The 19,135-nt window shown below is 35.3% G+C and overlaps 2 protein-coding genes across 2 annotated transcripts; both read right to left on the bottom strand.

The window, feature by feature from the left end:
• Positions 1 to 1,167: 1,167 nt before the first annotated feature.
• LOC143567714 (early nodulin-93-like) lies at positions 1,168 to 2,692 on the bottom strand. Its single transcript, XM_077054066.1, has 4 exons — positions 2,610 to 2,692; positions 2,465 to 2,526; positions 1,449 to 1,524; positions 1,168 to 1,360 (listed from the first exon to the last, which is right to left on the bottom strand). The coding sequence occupies exons 1-4, from the start codon at positions 2,650 to 2,652 to the stop codon at positions 1,281 to 1,283; spliced, it is 261 nt and encodes an 86-aa protein (XP_076910181.1). The 5' UTR covers positions 2,653 to 2,692; the 3' UTR covers positions 1,168 to 1,280.
• Positions 2,693 to 12,482: 9,790 nt separating this feature from the next.
• On the bottom strand, positions 12,483 to 14,829 carry LOC143569056 (protein kinase PINOID 2-like). Its single transcript, XM_077055059.1, has 2 exons — positions 14,064 to 14,829; positions 12,483 to 13,530 (listed from the first exon to the last, which is right to left on the bottom strand). The coding sequence occupies exons 1-2, from the start codon at positions 14,612 to 14,614 to the stop codon at positions 12,660 to 12,662; spliced, it is 1,422 nt and encodes a 473-aa protein (XP_076911174.1). The 5' UTR covers positions 14,615 to 14,829; the 3' UTR covers positions 12,483 to 12,659.
• Positions 14,830 to 19,135: the final 4,306 nt, after the last annotated feature.

The raw sequence follows: 19,135 nt of genomic DNA, 5'->3' as shown, positions 1-19,135 counted from the left end.
GAGCCGAAAACATAAAACACTAACCCATAATTAGGTTGGCACACCGTTATACATACCTAATGCATTGTTGTCAGGATAAACGTTATGGTTAGATGGATCATGTAAAATGATCTTGATGCACCGTTGTATGGACCAACTTATCAGTGTGTTAGTAAAAATGCTTTATTTTAAATAGACGGCGTTTAATTTTACTGAATAAAAGAAAATAGTGTATAAACGTTATGAGAACCATGGGTTTTGTATTGTGATAGTATCTTCCGTTCCGTTAACTTTATTTATTTAAACTATTAACTTGAACTGTTTACAACATAAAACAAATTATAAAACTAGTGGCATCTTAATTGTTTTGGTAAATTGGAAATAATAGTGTATTAATGTTACGACGAAACAATGTTTCAATTTAGATGTTTGAATTTCCAGTTAACAAAAATCAAGTCATTTGAATCACAATTTCGAGATAAGTTTTATATAAGTCGAATCGTATCATTCTTTCGATCAAAAACCCTAAAATATCGGTTTAAAACTTGGAAAAATCAACATAACGATGTTAAGTGTTTTTTTAACGGAGATCAATTGAGAAAAAAATAGTTAAAAGGTTGAAGTATTGGTAATTATCAACCAATACACAAAAGATATGATTATTTATTTCTAATTTGCCATTTCTTTTTAATTACTTCTAGCATATGCTAATTTTCAAAACTAATATTCCTTCAACAGAATATCTTACAAAATAGTAATCAAATTTCAAAAGTGTTTCAAATAGGTCACTCATGTATATTTATCCAAATAAGGTCACGAAATCTTCAAATAGAGTCTCACCGATTTTTTTGTGCGTCAAGAAAAAATAAAGGATAAGATGTGGGAGTGGCAATTTACAATATTTGTAGTTAAAATTTTTAAAAACGTTAATTATATTAAAATTCAAAAATAAAAAATTAGATTCATGTTGCCACTCAACGTCAGCATAAAAAAAAGATAAAAAGATTTTCTATGTAAAACAAAAAAGGAAAAAATTAAAAAAATATGTTAAAACCTTTAATTTAATAAAATATAAAAGTTGAGTTCATTGATTAGAACACCTTTAAAGTTAAGTGACTTAATTAGTTAATTAAAAAACTTTTAAAACTTTTACTATTTTATAAAATTGCCCATTTTTTAACTTCTACGTTGCATGGAAACTTCAATATATTATTTTGAAGTAAAAACCGAAACAGATCTTGAAATATTTACAACGAGTCGAAATAGTAAACAACTCGATCGTCGATTTTTAGTTTCCTGCTTCATTGTTCTTGGAAGGAGTTTCGGCGAGCCGATGCCAGAATAGTCTTGTCTGCAACTATAAAATAAGCCGCTCCAGCCACTATTAAGTTTATATAAATTCATGTTACACAATTATGTAATACAAAAACATAAATACAAGTAAAATTTTATATAAAAATGTAGCTAACCAGTGGAAACAACAAGTGCTTGTGCAGTGGAATTGAGATTAGCTCTTCCCCATGGTAGCATCCTTGCAACAGCCACCTGCATTATACATGTACATATACATATACATCTAGAGATATGTATATATATAGATATAGATATAGGAGGGACATGCTATACAAACACCATTCTTCTACACAAAGTGTGTGTCAAGGGCTATAAATAATTGGACGAGACTTGTATGTGTTTGTCTGTTAGGCTTTTTTCAGATAAACGGATGGTTTACAAACACTCCCCGAACAAAAATTTGTGTTCGTTCCGTCCAACATGGAATTGAGTTTGTCCGTGTCCATTTATGTCCGTTAGTTAGCATTGTAAATGGACGCTAGCGGACACTAACGGACCGGACCGTAAAGGACACCAATAGACAAATAAAAAAACACACATTAATAGACACTAATTATGAACAAACAAACACTAACGGGAACTAATAAATAATAATGGACAAACATATACAATTGATTTTAATGAATCAACGAACATAAACGAGAACATATTAATTTCATAAAGTAATCATTACCGGACAAATGCTATCGGACGTTCACGAACACTATTGAACAAACGCGGTCCCTGTCCTTGTTCATCCGTTAAGCTTATGGAACGAAATTTTTTTGTTCATGTCCGGTTCATTTATTAAGCGGACGAAATAAGCTAACTTGTTCCTAAACTGAGGAACATTCGGTTTCTGTTCGTTTCCAGCCCTATGTGTATGTGTTACATTATGATGATGTCATATGGATCATATGATATGATGTCAAATCAAGTCTACACATAAAAGTCTGACATAAATTATGTGGTCCGTATAAAATAAAAAAAATAGTCATACCCGCCGTGTAATTTGCCCATTATACACGACTCGCATGACCATTTTTTGTCATACGGCTCTTATGACATGTTAGTGGTGTTTGGTGTTCGTTTAGCCGCAACTATATTAATTTGTAATAATGAATTATTAATATTTGGTTTAATTTGTACTAACAGTTGGAATTGCAGTGAGAATTGCAGCTATTCCAGCAGCCTTGGTTCCAGCAACAACTCCGTCTAAATAGCCAACATAAAAGTATATATACTTTAGTCATCTAATTTGAAATTAAATTGCATATATAAAGATAACATGTGACTACCACGAGACTGTTTCTTGGCTAGTTCTTGGTTGAATGAAGCCATTAGTAAATCTCAATAGTTAGATTAATTGAAGGTGGTGAAGTTCAAGTAGTTAAGTAGTCAAGTGATGACTTGGTATTTATAAGTAGTGAAGTCGGTTGTTTTCAAAATTTTATTTTTAATATTTAATAATAAATTTACATAAAAGTGCTAGAATAGTGGATGTGACATTTGTTTGTATGTTACCTTTTTATTTATACTTTAATTTTTTTTACATGTATCATTTTTATTTTCTTAAAACAAGGGCGAGGTATACATTTAAAACATTTCTTAATCCGGCCGTTATGCCATGGCAAGAGCCCAACGTTATGCTGAGGTGCCCGATTAACGTGGTAACCAGCGTGATAACAGATGGAATAAGGTGGGTCCAACCAAACATTTTTTGTTTTGTTTTTCTTTATTTTCTCTATTATCATAACTAGCTACTTAAAGTTAATTAATTCATAACGCGCTAATCAACGGACTCAACAGGTATATTAGTTTCAATCACATTGTTTACATGATAGTAATTTCTGCTTTAACAACCACAACACATAACTTAATGATGTTGTAGACACCGGAGAGTATGTCTTCACAAACATGTTTAAAATCATATAGTTATACCTAAAAATGTGTTATACTTTTGTATATTTTTCATTTAAAATTTATTATTAACAAACACATGTGGTTGGGTTGTGTTCTTTTATTGAAAATATGGATATATCATATATTGAAGAAACACGAATCCGTTCCCCTGGTCGAGTCCTGGATCCTATGAGTTCACAGGGTAGGATACAATAACAACCAACACAATATGAGTATAACTACCCAAAGTCCAATGATCGGAACCTGCAAAACAGACACCGTGAGTCTCGTCACGAGAAGGACAAGAGGGGGGTCTTCCCGTAACCACCCTCCGGCGTGAGAATCAGTATAGTTCTTAAGAGAGAAAGTACTAAAGTATGAGCGTAAGTACAGTGAGAGTGTATATGAAAAAATATGAATACCTCATGCAGGTTGACAAGGTATTTATAGTCGAAGGATGTGGGAAGGTGATTGGGTCAGCTGTCCCTTTCTAGAAGATCTTAATAACCGTCTGAACGCGTGTCCCTTTGTGATAGGTTAAGCTATACGTCCCATTAGCATGAATATAACAACCTGGACATGTGTCACCCTATGATAGGATGAATCAAACCCTGGCCATGTGCACGGTTATAACAACCTGGTCAGATGTCCTTCATTTATTGGCTGACGAGTCACGTATTCTCCAAGTAACAATCGTGGTTATTCTTCTAGAAGTTACTGACAGCTGTCCTGAGGCATTGCCTCCGGGTCATTTTGTGCGGATGGGTACTCCATCCTGCGGATGACTTCTGAGGGTGCCAGGATGCTTTTGCATACGTCACGTGGATGTTTCTTCCTTAAACGGTTGAAGCGGATAATCCGTATGTCCCGCGGGTAGTATATGAGGGGCTCCTCACCGACTCGCGGGTGGTACTTAAGGGTATTTGGATCTTTTTGATACCCTATATATATATGATGTTCACTAGCACAACATTCTATGCCTAAGCCTATATTTCATACCAATATTAATTTTGTAACACCAAACACATGAACTAAAAAACATACTTTTACGTAACATAACATGAAGTCTTGTTGGTAAAAACGTACTTTTATTATGTAAGTTAAAAACCAGTAGATGTTGGTATTTCCTACATTCATCTTGTTATATTTTATAAAAAAAATAATATATAAAATTAAAAACTAGAGCTGTCATTTTGTAATGATTTTCTTTGGGAGGTGGAAAGTTGCAGTTACCCACTAGACCATGGGTTAGCCTATCACAGTTTCCTTTAGGTGTTGCACTATCTCAGTTAGAAACACGTGTCCTGAACCGCTATAACACATCGGTATACGTACCTGGGCAGGTCAAGTGGGCTTTGGCCTGCTTCAGTCAGACCTACAGGTGCACCGAATACCAGGTTCTGAGTTGCGTAGGGCCGTTCAAACCGTTTCTCGCTTGACGCATGCTCGGAAAATGGTCGCTCGTTTTTTCGCTTGATTGAAAATGAGGCGCTCTGCTCGGTTTGGTTTGTAAACGAGCCAAGCAACGAGCAAAGGTCTGCTCGGTTCGGTTCGACTCAAATATTTTTAATTTATTTTATATATAATTATATATGATCAAATATGTAAATATATAGACAAAACACATAAATATAAACTTACAATTATTTATACTTCTTTAAATTTTTTATATTCCATCAAGTTTATAGTTTTATTTATTCGCTTCAAGTTTTTAAAATACTAGAAGTTTGTTTACATAATCTCTGTATCTTACTTCAAACTTATTTTTAATAAAAATTTACAGTCTATAGTACATTTGTCTAAAAACTATTAATTTATTTATAATATATATAATTACAATCTTCAAATTTGTTTCTTGTTGAAAATTTTAAAGTGAAAATGAAATAAATAATGCTCGAAAAATCGCTCGATGTTCGATCGAAAAATACTTTATTCGATTTTGGCTCGTTTCGTTTTTTGCTCTGTTCGAATTTCAGTCGTTCGGTTGGGTTTCGTAGTTCAACCCATTGTAAAATTTTTCCACGAGAGCCCATGGTGTGAGACCATTCTGTGAGCATCAAGACAGCAAGCTCTGAAAACGCTCCCAAACATGACAATATTGCTCCCCCGGTTCCATGTGAAACGAGTGAATTTGATCGCGAAGAATAGCCGGTGGGAAGTATCTCTTAATAAATGCAGAACGCATTGCTTCCCAAGTGGTGAACGTGCCAGGCGGCTGAGTGTCGAGCCAAGTAGCTGCTTTACCTGCCAGTGAAAACGGAAACAGATGTAAGAAAATAGCATCTTCGGTAGCACCTTGTAAATTAAAAGTTTTAAGAACGTGGTAAAGTCGTTAATGTGAGCCGGTGAATCCTCGTCATCACGCCCCGTGAACTGATTAGTTTGAACAATGTTGTTCATGACGTATGACGGAATCTGCCATGAGTTAGGATTGTTGATTGCGGGAACGACGATGCATGACTGGTTTCCGGTTAAGCCATCAAAGGCTTGAGCAGCAATTGTGCTGTCGTCGGCCATTTGAACGTCTGGTTGACTTCTCGGACTTTCCTGCGGTGAACTGGGTGGTGACGATTTCGGTGTAGAAGTAGCTTCCGACGGTGGTCCTTGCGAACGAAGATGTGCCATAAACCTTAAGGACGCAACGGACTAAGTGAGTAGACTAAAAATAAAAACTAAAACTAAGTTAAACTAAAATTTAATTAGACTCCTACGACTCAAACGAAAATAAAACAAATAGTACGTATATAGCAAATAAGTCCAATAACGCAAATAACGCAATTGCCAAGAGTCCCCGGCAACGGCGCCAAGAACTTGATGTGCTAAAAACAGTCAATTAAATATTAACTAAACTAAACAAGTAATAAAAACTAGACTTAAGACTCAACTATACAAAACACCGGCAAGTGAACCGGTCAATTGTACTAAAGCTAAGTAAGTCCGGAATATCGAACCCACAGGACTCTATAAATTACGTTAATTAACTAATTAGACTCAACTTACGACACGACTATTTATTATTAATGTTTAAAGGGGGATTTTTAAACTAAGATTTAACTAAGAAAGCAAATAAACAAGTAAACAAGAAAACAACCAATTAATCACGAGATCGAAATCAAATAGAGAAGGAATCTACCTAAGTAAGAATCCCATGCATCAACAATCATCAAGCAATGGACAAATAATATGATATGGAAACTGATTTCTAAACGTATTCATCTAACAAACCCTAAAGGACCCTTGACTGAATCAAACGACATCTCAAAGAATGATTATTAGATTATTAAGCAATCAGTTATATTGATTTCCTCACAGTTATCAAATAGGGTTAATTTAATAGTATATAAAGCAAGCAATCTTACGAAACACTAAACCCTAGATAACTTGATAATCTTATCACGACATCATGAACAAGGATCAACACACTAAGCAAGAATATTGTCATTATCTATCCTAGCATGCGATTGACCAAGACACATGAACAATTCCTCACCTTACAGCTATTGGAATTTAGCAGAACATTCAAAACCCTAACCAACTGTCAACTAGCTTCTATGATCTAATGGGCCCATTCAATCACAATAATCAAAACACCAAGTAATGATTAAACATAAACCCTAAATCTAAAGAACACAATCAAAAGATTAAAGATCTATGTGAAGCTATAATTAACAATCAATTAAGATAATAAACATTCATATGCATCATGAAAACAAAATCAAGTCTTTTACTATTAAAATAACGAAACCATAATCAAACAATTGTCCAAAGAAAGAATCATGCATCAAACATGTTCATCAAACCTAGGTAGACATGAAGTCTAGCCTAGAATCATTATTAAAAACAATCCTAAACAAGTATTAAAAACAAAAAGGAAAGACATGACAAATAATGAACAAGGAACGAAAGTTAGAGCGATAAAACCCTTTGCAATTGATCCTTGAACACCCGGATGAAAGCTCTCTTGATCCTCCTTAGTTCCTAGCTTCAAATCACCTTCAAATCCTTGGAAAAACTCTCAAACTCGGCTGCTCTTGTTGTTAGATTCGGCTAGGTTTGCAAAAAGATGTTTATATAACGAAAATCGGGCTTGGGCTTGCAATTTTTGGCTGACCAGAAGGCCTAGGCTCCCCGCGATGGGCAAAGCCTTTTCCCTTAGCGCGGCGCGGCTTGCTTTTTTAGGAGATCCGGATTTTTTTATTATTTCTTGATTATTCTTGTTAAATCTTGATAATATTCATTCTTGAATTCCAAGTAACGAAAAGAATCTTCTAGAACTTGCTTCCCTTTCTTCTCCAAGCCACCATATATATGAAAACATAACAAAACATTAGTGAAGCAATCACGTAACCGTTTGACGAACAAAACGAACATAAGCTCCGTATGAAATGATAGAAAGAATTAAGTTTAATCATGCAAGATATCAAAAGAGTTAAACACGATAAATATATAAAATATGACTCAAAACCTTAAATAATAAAAGATAAACCAAAACACGAACTAAAACGAACTCAAAACATTAAATAAACATAACTTTACAAGGGGTCCAAGATGTATAAATAGACGTATATCAGGTATAAGAAAAAACAGGTTCCGGGTTTTTTTTCAGGTCCGGTTCCGGGTTTTTATTGAATAGATATATTTAAGGAATATAAATCAAACAGGTATATTTAGTAAATAAGATATATATTAGTGCATGAAGCAATAGGTAATGGTTTCATCAATATGTTATATGCCCAAAACAAAGATAGTTTTAATATAAATTCAAATGGGCGTCATATCTTATGTTTTTTTCACTTCATACATGACTATTATTCATATATGGTTTTATAAATGATTTTTAATTAAAAAATAAATTTTTGTGTTTAGAAATAAAGCAATTATGAAGAATTTAAAATGTTGAGTGATTTTAGGCAATCTGGGCTCAAATGGGTCGGGGCACAAGTTTGAGTAGGGGGTCTTTTATCTAGCCTAAACAGCATACATTTTAAAACATTAACATTTTTATGGGTTCATGTAAAAGTGTAAAACCTTATCTTTTTATTAAATGGGCTAAAAGAGTTACATACGAGCCGAATTATCAATTTGGTTTTCTGTATCGCGCAGTGAGTAGTGACAAGTGTGTCAATACAAAGGCCCAAAGAAAAGGCTCTAAGGCCCAAATTAAAAGCCCAAATTTCTTTTAGTGGCCCATTTATGTTGGTTTCTGCACCACACATAGAGTGGGAAAAAAAATGTCACAAACAAAAACTGATTCCTAGACATTGGGCTGGAAGTGATATGGACGTTCGGCAGTTGTCCGTTTGGTGAGAAGTTTGTTTATGTTTTTACCCGTTTAATAAACGAACCGGACATGGACAAAAAAATTTGTTCGGTAAGCTTAACGGACGAACATGGAGGACAAATGCCGCATTTGTTCAATAGTGTCTGTGAACGTCCAGTAACATCCATCTGATTACTTCTGGTAACATGATCCATTTAATATTGTTCTATATGTTGAAATTTCTTGAAGAATGAATAATTTGAAGCATACTTCTCATGGAACACTAGAAGTTGTGGATTTTAAACACCAAAACATTATTTCGATGTGATTATGTGTTTGGTTACTATGTTAAGTGTCAAAATTTTGTTTGGTAGGGTGTTCGTGAACCGTCCATTTGTCCGACAAAAGCTTAACGAATGAACACGGACTGTGTCTCGTCTAATTCGCTTCGGTCCGCTTACAGTCCTACCTAGATAGAAACCAAGCTACACCAAAACCGATTTCACCTAAACAGAAACTGAGCCGTTCTAGAACCGGTTTGACTTAGCCGAACCTAACAGTTGGTTTGTAACCAATTTAATATTTTTTCTCTTTTACACATGGTTTTCATTAGAACAATCAAATTAAATTAGTTAATCAAATTATATTAGTTTTTTTCCACCATGTTTACAAAATTGGCACCACATGTTTTTGAGTAATAGACGAATTGTGATTAACGATTTAGCACCATTTCATACGCTTTGCACTCTCCCTATCTTTGTGTGTGTATTGGACGGCTTTAGTGCAACTGGTTGTCGGGAGACTCTAAAAGATTTATCACTCACATACAACCCCTCCCTTACACTAGTTAAAGCATTCTCATTGATTCCTCTATCTTAAACTAAAATTACTGTATGATCTCTTTTATGTTTAATTAAATAGTATTTTTTTATATGTTTATCATTACTTTTTCCTTCTTCTCTACTTACAACCACTCTAAAAAAATATTAACAAATTTATATAGTGTTACATGAAATTTTCAAATATGCTATAAAATCATAATATATTCTAATCTCTTTCACTCACAACAAACTAAATCACTCACCTATATTATAAAAACCTCACTTACATAATATGATGAATGGATTGAGAATGCTCTTAAAATCCTAGGATAATGGTATTCTCTTGTGTTATTGGCATACACTTGTTGTGATCGTGTCGAGACATCAGGAGATTCCTACAAAATTCTTGACACATACATTGTTCAAATCTAAATACGTCCTCTTTTACACTTAACCCCGCTGTCACTTGCTAACTAAATAAAGGGTCATTGGAGCTTAGGTTGTAAAATTAAAGTACATACCAGTTACTAGAGATTGGTTATATTTATTTATTTATGCATGTATGTAGAGAAGTATAAAGTTGCAAGTGATGATTGTGGATTTTAAGAATGATTCTCCTCCAAAGAATCTTACCACGGTAATTACTTTAATCATGCCTACCTTTTTATTTAAACCTTCAATTGATATGACATTCTTAACCGGTCCTTTTCATTTAAAAACAACCAAGGTTCCTTTCTACACACACTTTACGGAAAAAAATAATAAATAAAAGTTGGACTGGTAATACACTATTTTTTATATATTTTTTAATGACCTACAAAAGTATGTTATTAGAACAACTAACAAGACGCTAGATGTACCACTCATACAATCATCAAATGCGTCAAAAACCATAAAAAAAAACAATGAAAAGCAAGCAACAAACCATGCTACCCACATAAAACCCTGTTAGGCTGTGCGTAGTGGGCAAATCTTTAGGCGAATTGTGGGCGACATGGGCTACCACACCGCCGCCCCCCCCCCCCCGGGCGAAATGCGGGGGGGGAGCAACTTTTTGTCCGGTGAAATGTTTGTGTGTTTGTGAAAATAATAATTAAGTATTATTATATATGTTTTGTGTGTGGTATATATATATATATATATACATATATATATATATTAGTCTACAACACCATTACACCCCAAAAACAAATTTTTGCCATTTGCTGACTGCGCGTCACGTGTCGCAATTCGCCCAATTTGTAGCATCTCAAAAAAAAAATGTTACATTTCCCCCTCTATTTTTTATCAAAGGAAAAATCCTATTCTTTGTAACTATATACATATATAATGATTTTTCATGATTTATATATTTACTAAAATATCTGCAAAAACAGAAAATAATTGAGAAAAGGGGTGAAAAAAGTGAGTGCCGCATGCAAAATGGGAGCTGACAAACTGACCAAAAATTCATGAAGAGTCTTTTGAATGAAGAAATCATAGCCTTCTCCACTTGGACTCTTCATGATTTTGTGTTGACTTTATCTTTTTGGACTCATACAATCTAATAAAGTATATTTATAATCATTTTCAATAAATAAAGTTTTTATATATTATTACTTATAAATATTTATCAAGCATTTTTCTAGATAATCTCATTCGGTGTCATAACGCATTATTTTAACAGAAATTAGAACTACTCTTAATATTCAAATAAATTATTCTGAGACGGTATGTCAACCAGCTATACTAATTTAACGCTTAAGCATGACTTACCCATGAACATCATGGACAAAACTAACTATCATGAGAGAACCTTATTGAGTCAAGTTTCAAACATGAGATCATAAGATCCAAAGCCTTAATCATCACCGTTATATCATTAGAACATAAGACCAACTACATGTCATAATGCATCTATACAATATATCGAAATATACCTTTTATATATACTAGATATGGTAAAATCGTAAAATATTACACTATATATATTAGAAGATTCTTAGTAAGCTTCAGACCATGTATAGTGAAGGGGAGTTAACCAAAAAGAATATTGTCACGTCACTGCCTAGGTGGAGTGATGTTCATTAACTAAACTATCAAACATGTATAATTGTTTAACACAGTTATTTAGTTCTTTATTATTATTATTATTATTATTATTATTATTATTATTATTATATGAGTAACTGAGTTTGATGGCTGAAAAAAGTTATGGACCCGCGCATTATATCTTTCTCCCTCCCTGGCGGCCGCCAATGCCAATGCAATGGCGCCTTCCTCCCTTGGCGCCCATCTCCCTCTTTACGTAATGGTGTTTGACGTTGGTGGTTGGATGGTCTCATGGATGAAGCCATGTTGGCGCTACATGGTTACGCAGTTTTTAAAACAAATTAAGGTATCATAAGAAAATTAAATAAAAAAACCTGAAAATAAAAGTTTTAGAAAAAGGGTTTATAAAAGTATTAAAGATAATGATGGATTGATGTAATTATTCTATTTCGCTTTAATCTTTGATAAAGACAAAAAAGACATGTGTACATGTATATCTTCAATATGTAAAATCAGTTGATGCTCACTCATGTAGATAGAGTTACTTCTCGCATCTAAAATACCACATAATTAAGTACTTTAACATGAAAGTCCTTTCTTTTTTCAACGACAACTTTCGTTAAAAAAGACACAACTAGCGAAGACGATAGAGGCCAACAGCCCAACACAAAACAAAGATTAACTTTTACCTGTATGGCGCGTTTAATAAATTAGTTATATTAAAGCTAAAGGATTTAAAATCAAATAAAAATGGAAGTGCAAGTTGACGGGTTGTAATTAAATTGTAACGGGTGATATTGTTTTATGTTGTTTTTTTAATGAATTAAAAGAGAAAATATAATTTCCGTGATTTTAGAGGTAAGTAATAATGGTGATCACATGAATTCATGAGAGGAAAAAACATGGGAGTGCAATGAGTTGCCCCCATACTTTACACCTACAAGCTGCTCATATAATATAAATTAAAACTAAAATAAAACTATATGCAAGAAATCCATGACCTGGTAAATTATTCCAAAAAGTGCTTTGTAATTTACTAATCACATGTCAATGACTTAAACCTTTTTCCCATTAGTTACAAATTAAAAAAATTCTGACCCTTATAAATTTAGGCTTATAGAATACATAAAGATTGAAACATATGATTAAATCCAAACAACACTTCACAAACTAGGCTAAATCCTCTCTTCAGTTGCTACTTATTCAATAAAACCTTTACGTAACAATTTATACTTTTACGTATTAAATATTATACATGGTTTTAAAATAAAAAATCGGCGAAGATCAACAGACTAACCTAGAATTAGTTGTTCTTATTTACATAATGTCTCAAATTAAAAGTAATCAAAATGATGATTAGGTATTTGAAAGGGTGCATCTCTTTGTTTCTTGCTTAGCTTTGGCACCACTACCCTATTTCTGACCTTCATTATCTCCCTTGGGACCTCAGGAGGCCTAACTGACCTAATCAAGGCCCAGTTCACACCCTTAAAAAACTCATGCTTTTTAATCTCAACTGAACCCTTCAAGCTTCCAATTCTTTTTTTAGGGTTCTTCACAAGTAGTCTTGCAATAAGGTCTTGAACCTTCACCATTTCTTCATATTCTTTACTTGAACTCACACCAATTCTTGGAAAACTTAAAGGCTTTTTTAGTATGTTGATGAGTGTTTTCTCATTATTCTCACCCTTAAAGGGTGTCACCCCATATAAAAGTTCATATAAGAAAACCCCTAGGGTCCACCAATCGACCGCGCCACCATGACCCTGACCCGAGATCACTTCTGGGGCGAGGTACTCGTGGGTTCCAACGAATGACTTTGATCTTGCATTAACTGGTTCGGCTACTAACTCGGTGTTACATTCTTGAAACTCGACTTTTTCGGTTATTATAGTGGTGGAAGGGGTGGTTTTAGCTCTTCTAAATGAGAAACATGAAGAGAGGACAGGTTGAATTGGGATGACACAAGAGGGTGTTGAGCATCTTAGGTTACGCTCATCGTCGTCATGGTCAAGTTGTTTGGACGGGTCGGGTTTGGACCGGATGAGTTTAGGCACAACTTCACATTTTAGTGAGAGATCAAAATCCGAGAGCATTATGTGACCATCTTCTCTAACGAGCACGTTTTCTGGCTTTAGATCTCTATAAACTATGCCCATCATGTGAAGATACTCCAGAGCTAGCAACGTTTCCGCAGCATAAAATCTGAAAATATTTAAGAAAACAAATCTCAATAAGTAAAACAAAAATACAAAACTTATGATATACAAGTAATATAAAAGTTAGCAGACTTTTACATGAACAATTAAGCACAATAAAAAATAATAGAAAAAACTCAAAACTAAGGAAAAAACAACATATACTACGCCTAAACTTACTAGGCCTATAAGTAGTGTACGGAAAGGTTTCGACGAGCCAGATCATATGGCAACCGCTAAAGGCGATTCCACAAATAGGGCTCCAATTTAATCACCTAATATTTAGCATTTTTTAACTCTTGTCCTTTTTACCTAAAACACATAAATCAAACTTAATTTACACATTTTAGTCTTTAGTTTAGTATTTAATTGTCACTAATAATTTTAAAAATTTGACAATATTTTCCAAATTAAAAAATAAAACCCTATAAAAGTGACCTTCATTTGAAAATTTTAGTACCTTTTATTTTCTTGTTTTCTTTACAACAAAAGTAAGTGTTCTACTATTCTTAAACACAACAAGCTAGAAGCTTTACTTACTTAGCAGACATAATATTGAAACACTTTGCCGGCTGCCGTTGTCGGGCCGCATGCAAGTCACCACCGGGACAAAACTCCATCACCAAACACGAATAATGCGAAGCATCAAACTCGGCATACAACGTAGGCAAAAACGGGTGATCCAAACCCGACAATATCTCCTTCTCCATCTCCGCCCGTTGCAACTTCTTTCGTATCGCCAACGCCTCCCTATCGACCACTTTCATCGCATAATAACAACTACTAGCCAATCCCGCAATCGGGTTCCTAATTTGACACAAGTACACGTTCCCTATGTCACCTGACCCGACCCGTTTTATTATTTTAAAATGTTCCAAACTTATATGACCACCTTTTTCAAGCCGCAGGCGCTTTATAGCTTCCCATGCTGCCTGATTAGCCTTGTGAGGCTTGTGTGATGGGTCCCCTGAGACAGAGCTTCGACGACTGCCGAAGCTGAAGTTGCTCATCCAACTCCTGCTTGAGTCTGGCACGGTGATGGATGAGCAACTGCTGTCGTAGTCGGATTCGTCCTTGGTTATTGTTGCCATGATGGCTTGTAGAGAGGAATAATAAGAGAAATGGAAGGTTGTATTTTGTTTTCCCTTTGGAGGGTTTATATATATGTATGTAAGGAGACAGGCTTTTATGGAAAAAGCAGTGTCTTATTATTTTTTAGTTCTTATACTATAATTTTAAAAATAAAAATACCTTTTTGAAATCAAGATTTTAAGGCATTTCGTTTAACATTATAAGTTGTCTAGTGTGATTATAAATAAGTGCATTATTAAATTATATAGAAAGTTGGTTTAGAGAATATTGTCGACGTATCGAATTATAACATATTTATATAGAGAAATTAAGTAAGATTGGTTAAGTAGTTAATTAGTAGTTATATACATTGTGACATAAAGAATTTAGATATATAGAATCATAGATCTTATAAACATACGTGTGGTTCGAATTCTGGCATTTGTTAACTGAGCCAAGAATCATTGACGTGTTTGGTAAATATAACCTGAATAAAGAAAAATGAATATTAGTTGGTACGCATAAATCTTATGTTAATTTATGTAATTGTAATAATTACTTGAAAAAACATTAGTTAACTTTAATCAAATACTATAATCATTATATTTACACCATCATTTAATTTCATTTTCATACACAAATGATTTGTTACTTTAAATTAACCATTATTATGCATTAGTGTGTAACTAGATCATTGGCATCATTATCTTGATCTATTATAATAAAAACACATAATGTTTTAAAATCGTTATTAACTATTTATTGATACTAGTAATATATATATGTTTAAGCAATAGTAACAAGTATACATTATTATAACTTTAAATTGGTGTAGATGCAATAATGGTTGTGTTGGTTTATGTAAGGACCAGGAAAGTAACAAGGTGATACTTTTGCTAAATATGAGGAACCCTAAAAATATTTGAAATATCTTGGACTTAAGTTGCTCACATGTGCAGCTATAATTATACTTTAAATTTCACACCACCATGTTTTATTTTGTTTTTATGTTTTTTTTAAATTTATTTTAGCTTTTATCAAGATATATTAGTGGTCATTAGTGTAAAATAGTTTAAATTTCGATTACCTGTCTATAATCTAGAAATAATTTTTCATCGGCTAGATCTTCGGTTTTGATTAATGAAAGCCTTTACAGAAAATTGAAACAATTAATATGTTGATCGTATACCGTCTATTTTTTTTTATTATTGCTATAGATAGCTTACACACTGTCATCAAAGATATTAGGCCACATGTAATGGGCGGCAAATCTAGACGACAAGGGGCGAAAAAGGGCAAGGGCGGGGGGTATTTGTCGCCGGGTTATGTTTGGTTTTTAATGTTATTATATTAGTATATGTGTGGGTGATATATATATATATATATATATATATATATATATATATATATATATATATATATATATATATATATTGGACTACAACACCATTACAACCCTAAAACAAAAACTCATCATTTGCTGATTGGGCGTCACATGACGTAAAACGCCCCATTTTGTAGCCTCTCCACTACACATAGCCTTATGGAGACAGAGGTCTTTTGCGGGGATAAACACAGTATCAAAAGGTTACACGTCATCTAAACGGGAAGGAGCCACACACCAAACACAACTACATCATATTTAATAGGCAGAATTACAAATTTTGTCCTTTAAAAAAAGCCAAATTACGGTTCGTGTCCTTTTTTTAGTTTCTTTGCAGGCGGTATCCTTTAAACATTTTTTTCCTATACGTTATGTCCTTTACGCTAACTGGGTTAGAAAAACTCAGTTAAATATCCTCACGTGAGGCACATGTGAGGGCATTTTGGTCTTTTCGTTTGCACCTGCAAATTTATAATATCTTTCCCTCATTTCTCTCTTCTTTCTCTCCCTATGCCACCACCATCACCATAACACATCCCCCTCCTTTCTTTCTTCTTTCTCTCTTCGTTTTCCAATTCTCTAAAATCCCCAAATTTGAATCAAACCCTAACCCTAGTTCTTCAATTCACCTCAAAATTCACTCGTATATTATGGCAGTAATCGTTGATTCGTTACCAGCAGCACCAGCCACAGCCTCTTCGTTGGCTCCTGGGTTCAGGTTTCATCCCATGGACGAAGAACTCGTGTGGTATTACCTCAGGCGTAAGATTTGCCGTAAACCGTTTCGATTTGATGCGATTTTAGATGTTGATGTTTATAAAGTCGAGCCATGGGATCTGCCAGTGGCGTAGAGAGATGGTGTGGTGATGGTGGCCGGAGTGGTATGCCTTCACCGGATGAGGACAATGCTGCCGGAAATTAAGACCTCCATCTTAATCCGTCCGCCGACAATGCTGCCGGAATGCACAGACAAACCACCACCACAATAAACCACCACAATGTCACCACCCACCAAACACCCACGTGACCTAAACAATACCCTCGTCTGCCTGAACAAATTCTCTGACCGCGACACCCACTTTGCCGCCGCCACCGAGCTCGAGTCCATCGCCAAAACCCTAACCCACGACCCAAGACACCGTCGTCCGTACCACATGAATTGGAGATTTGAGGATTTAAGGGATTTGAGAAACCCTAGAAATTGGGGATTTGGGGGAATTAAGAGATGGGTTTGATGATTGGATGAAGATTGGATTTGGGTTTTGAATTGATTTGAATTGATTTTGGTGTGGTTGATGATGATGAAGAATTGGATATGGGTTTTGAATTGGTTTTAAATTTGGGGGAAATTGAAAATGATGGATATGATAATAAAGTGTTTTTGTTTGCAGGTACAGACGAAAAGACCAAAATGCCCTCACATGCGCCTCACGTGAGGGTATTTAACTGAGTTTTTCTAACCCAGTTAGCGTAAAGGACATAACGTGTAGGAAAAAATGTTTAAAGGATACCACCTGCAAAGAAACTAAAAAAAGGACACGAACCGTAATTTGGCTTTTTTGAAAGGACAAAATTTGTAATTCGGTCTATTTAATATTTAAAGAACACTAATATTTATTAAATGCTAGCGTCTGGAAAGTGTAATGTGAGTTTTTGGACTTCATCTTTTTGTTATTAGAGAACGATCAACCATCTCACTGTTGACACTTGACGATACTGAATTGAATACATTCCAGTTTTGGCTTTGTGTATGCATTTTATTATGTTTTTTGGGAAGGATTTGAGTTGATAAACTTGTATATTCTAAGATCATAAAAGACAACGTTAGTGGATTAAAAATGATACACTATGAATGAAATTTGTGTTAGTTGGACCGTGAATAACTCGGGCATTCATTTGTACACTCATGTATCTCTTTATAAAAAATGATAAAATGAGAAGTGAAGAGGTAGGTCCCAGCAGAGCTCAGTTGGACCCGCAAGACTCACCTCAAAGAGGGACGTCTGCGCAGTTGAACCCGCAAAACTCACCTTCAACAGGGACGTCTGCGCAAAGGCTAAACTCGCAAGACTCACCTTGAAGAGAGACGTCTGCGCAGAAACCAACTGGATCCGCAGGACCCACCATGCTCAGAGACGTGACGTCCTTACGCGCAGTACGCAAGCTGTTCCCGCAGGAAAAGCCTCCCAATGGTCGACGTACTCCGCCTGTTCCCGCAGTAACGGATACTAGCCATCAGGGAAGGCTACCCGCGCAGCAAGGCTACACGCACAAGGCACTTAACTCTTAAATAATTCAGTAATGTCACCTGAAGAAGGAGTGAGCAAGCCGGGAACACTCCCGCCCAAAGCCGGGAATACTCCCGCCCAAATGAGCCAGTCCGTACGCTACTGGAGGACCTTTTGTACTGTACCTGACGAGGTATAGACAAAAGGTCTGACCAAAGCAGCGACAGCTCACTGTGACAAAGGAATAGTACACAGCCGGCCTGGTCACTATCAGCCGCTGCCTACTCACCAACCCCTGTCACTATTAGCCGCTGCCTACTCACCAACCTGTCGTAGCACGTGCATAACCTGCAGTTGGTGGAAAAGGAATAGTACACAGCCGGTCTGGTCACTATCAGACGCTGCCTACCCACCAACTACCAGCATGGCATGTGCGTAGCCCACAGTTGGCAGAACAGGAATACTATTCAGCCGGCTGTACCTTCTTGGAAACCTACATTCGGCTATAAATACTCTAACACCTTGGAAGGGTATTATCATCTTATGACATCTTATCTTCTCTAGCAATCTCTTAATATACACTTATATTCAAGAGCAATCTAGTCTGATTCTCACGCCGGAGGGTAGTCACAAGGAGGTACCCCCCCTTCTCAGTGACGAGCTCACGGTCTCTGTTTTGCAGGTCATCAGAAGAAGAACCATCTTTGCCGGACATAACCCTCGTGGGAAACATCTACTTAACCCCCAGATTATCCGTAATCTGCCTGGGGTCACTTAGTGTTTCTTCATTGGCGCCATCCGTGCATAAAAGCTAGAACTACTACTTTTTCAGTTTTTTCAAAACTTCTGGAAAGATGGTTAAGGTTACTCCGTTGCCAAGGCCAACGAGTGACCAAGAAACCCCGGTAACCACAACCCCAGCTACTGGG

Source organism: Bidens hawaiensis, unplaced genomic scaffold (genome assembly GCF_021521415.1).
Source record: "Bidens hawaiensis isolate Kalapana, Puna unplaced genomic scaffold, B.hawaiensis_p1.1 tig00001236_1, whole genome shotgun sequence".
NCBI lineage: Eukaryota > Viridiplantae > Streptophyta > Magnoliopsida > Asterales > Asteraceae > Bidens > Bidens hawaiensis.
The sequence above is the reverse complement of the archived record's forward strand: the minus strand, read 5'-3'. Positions and strand labels throughout refer to the sequence as shown.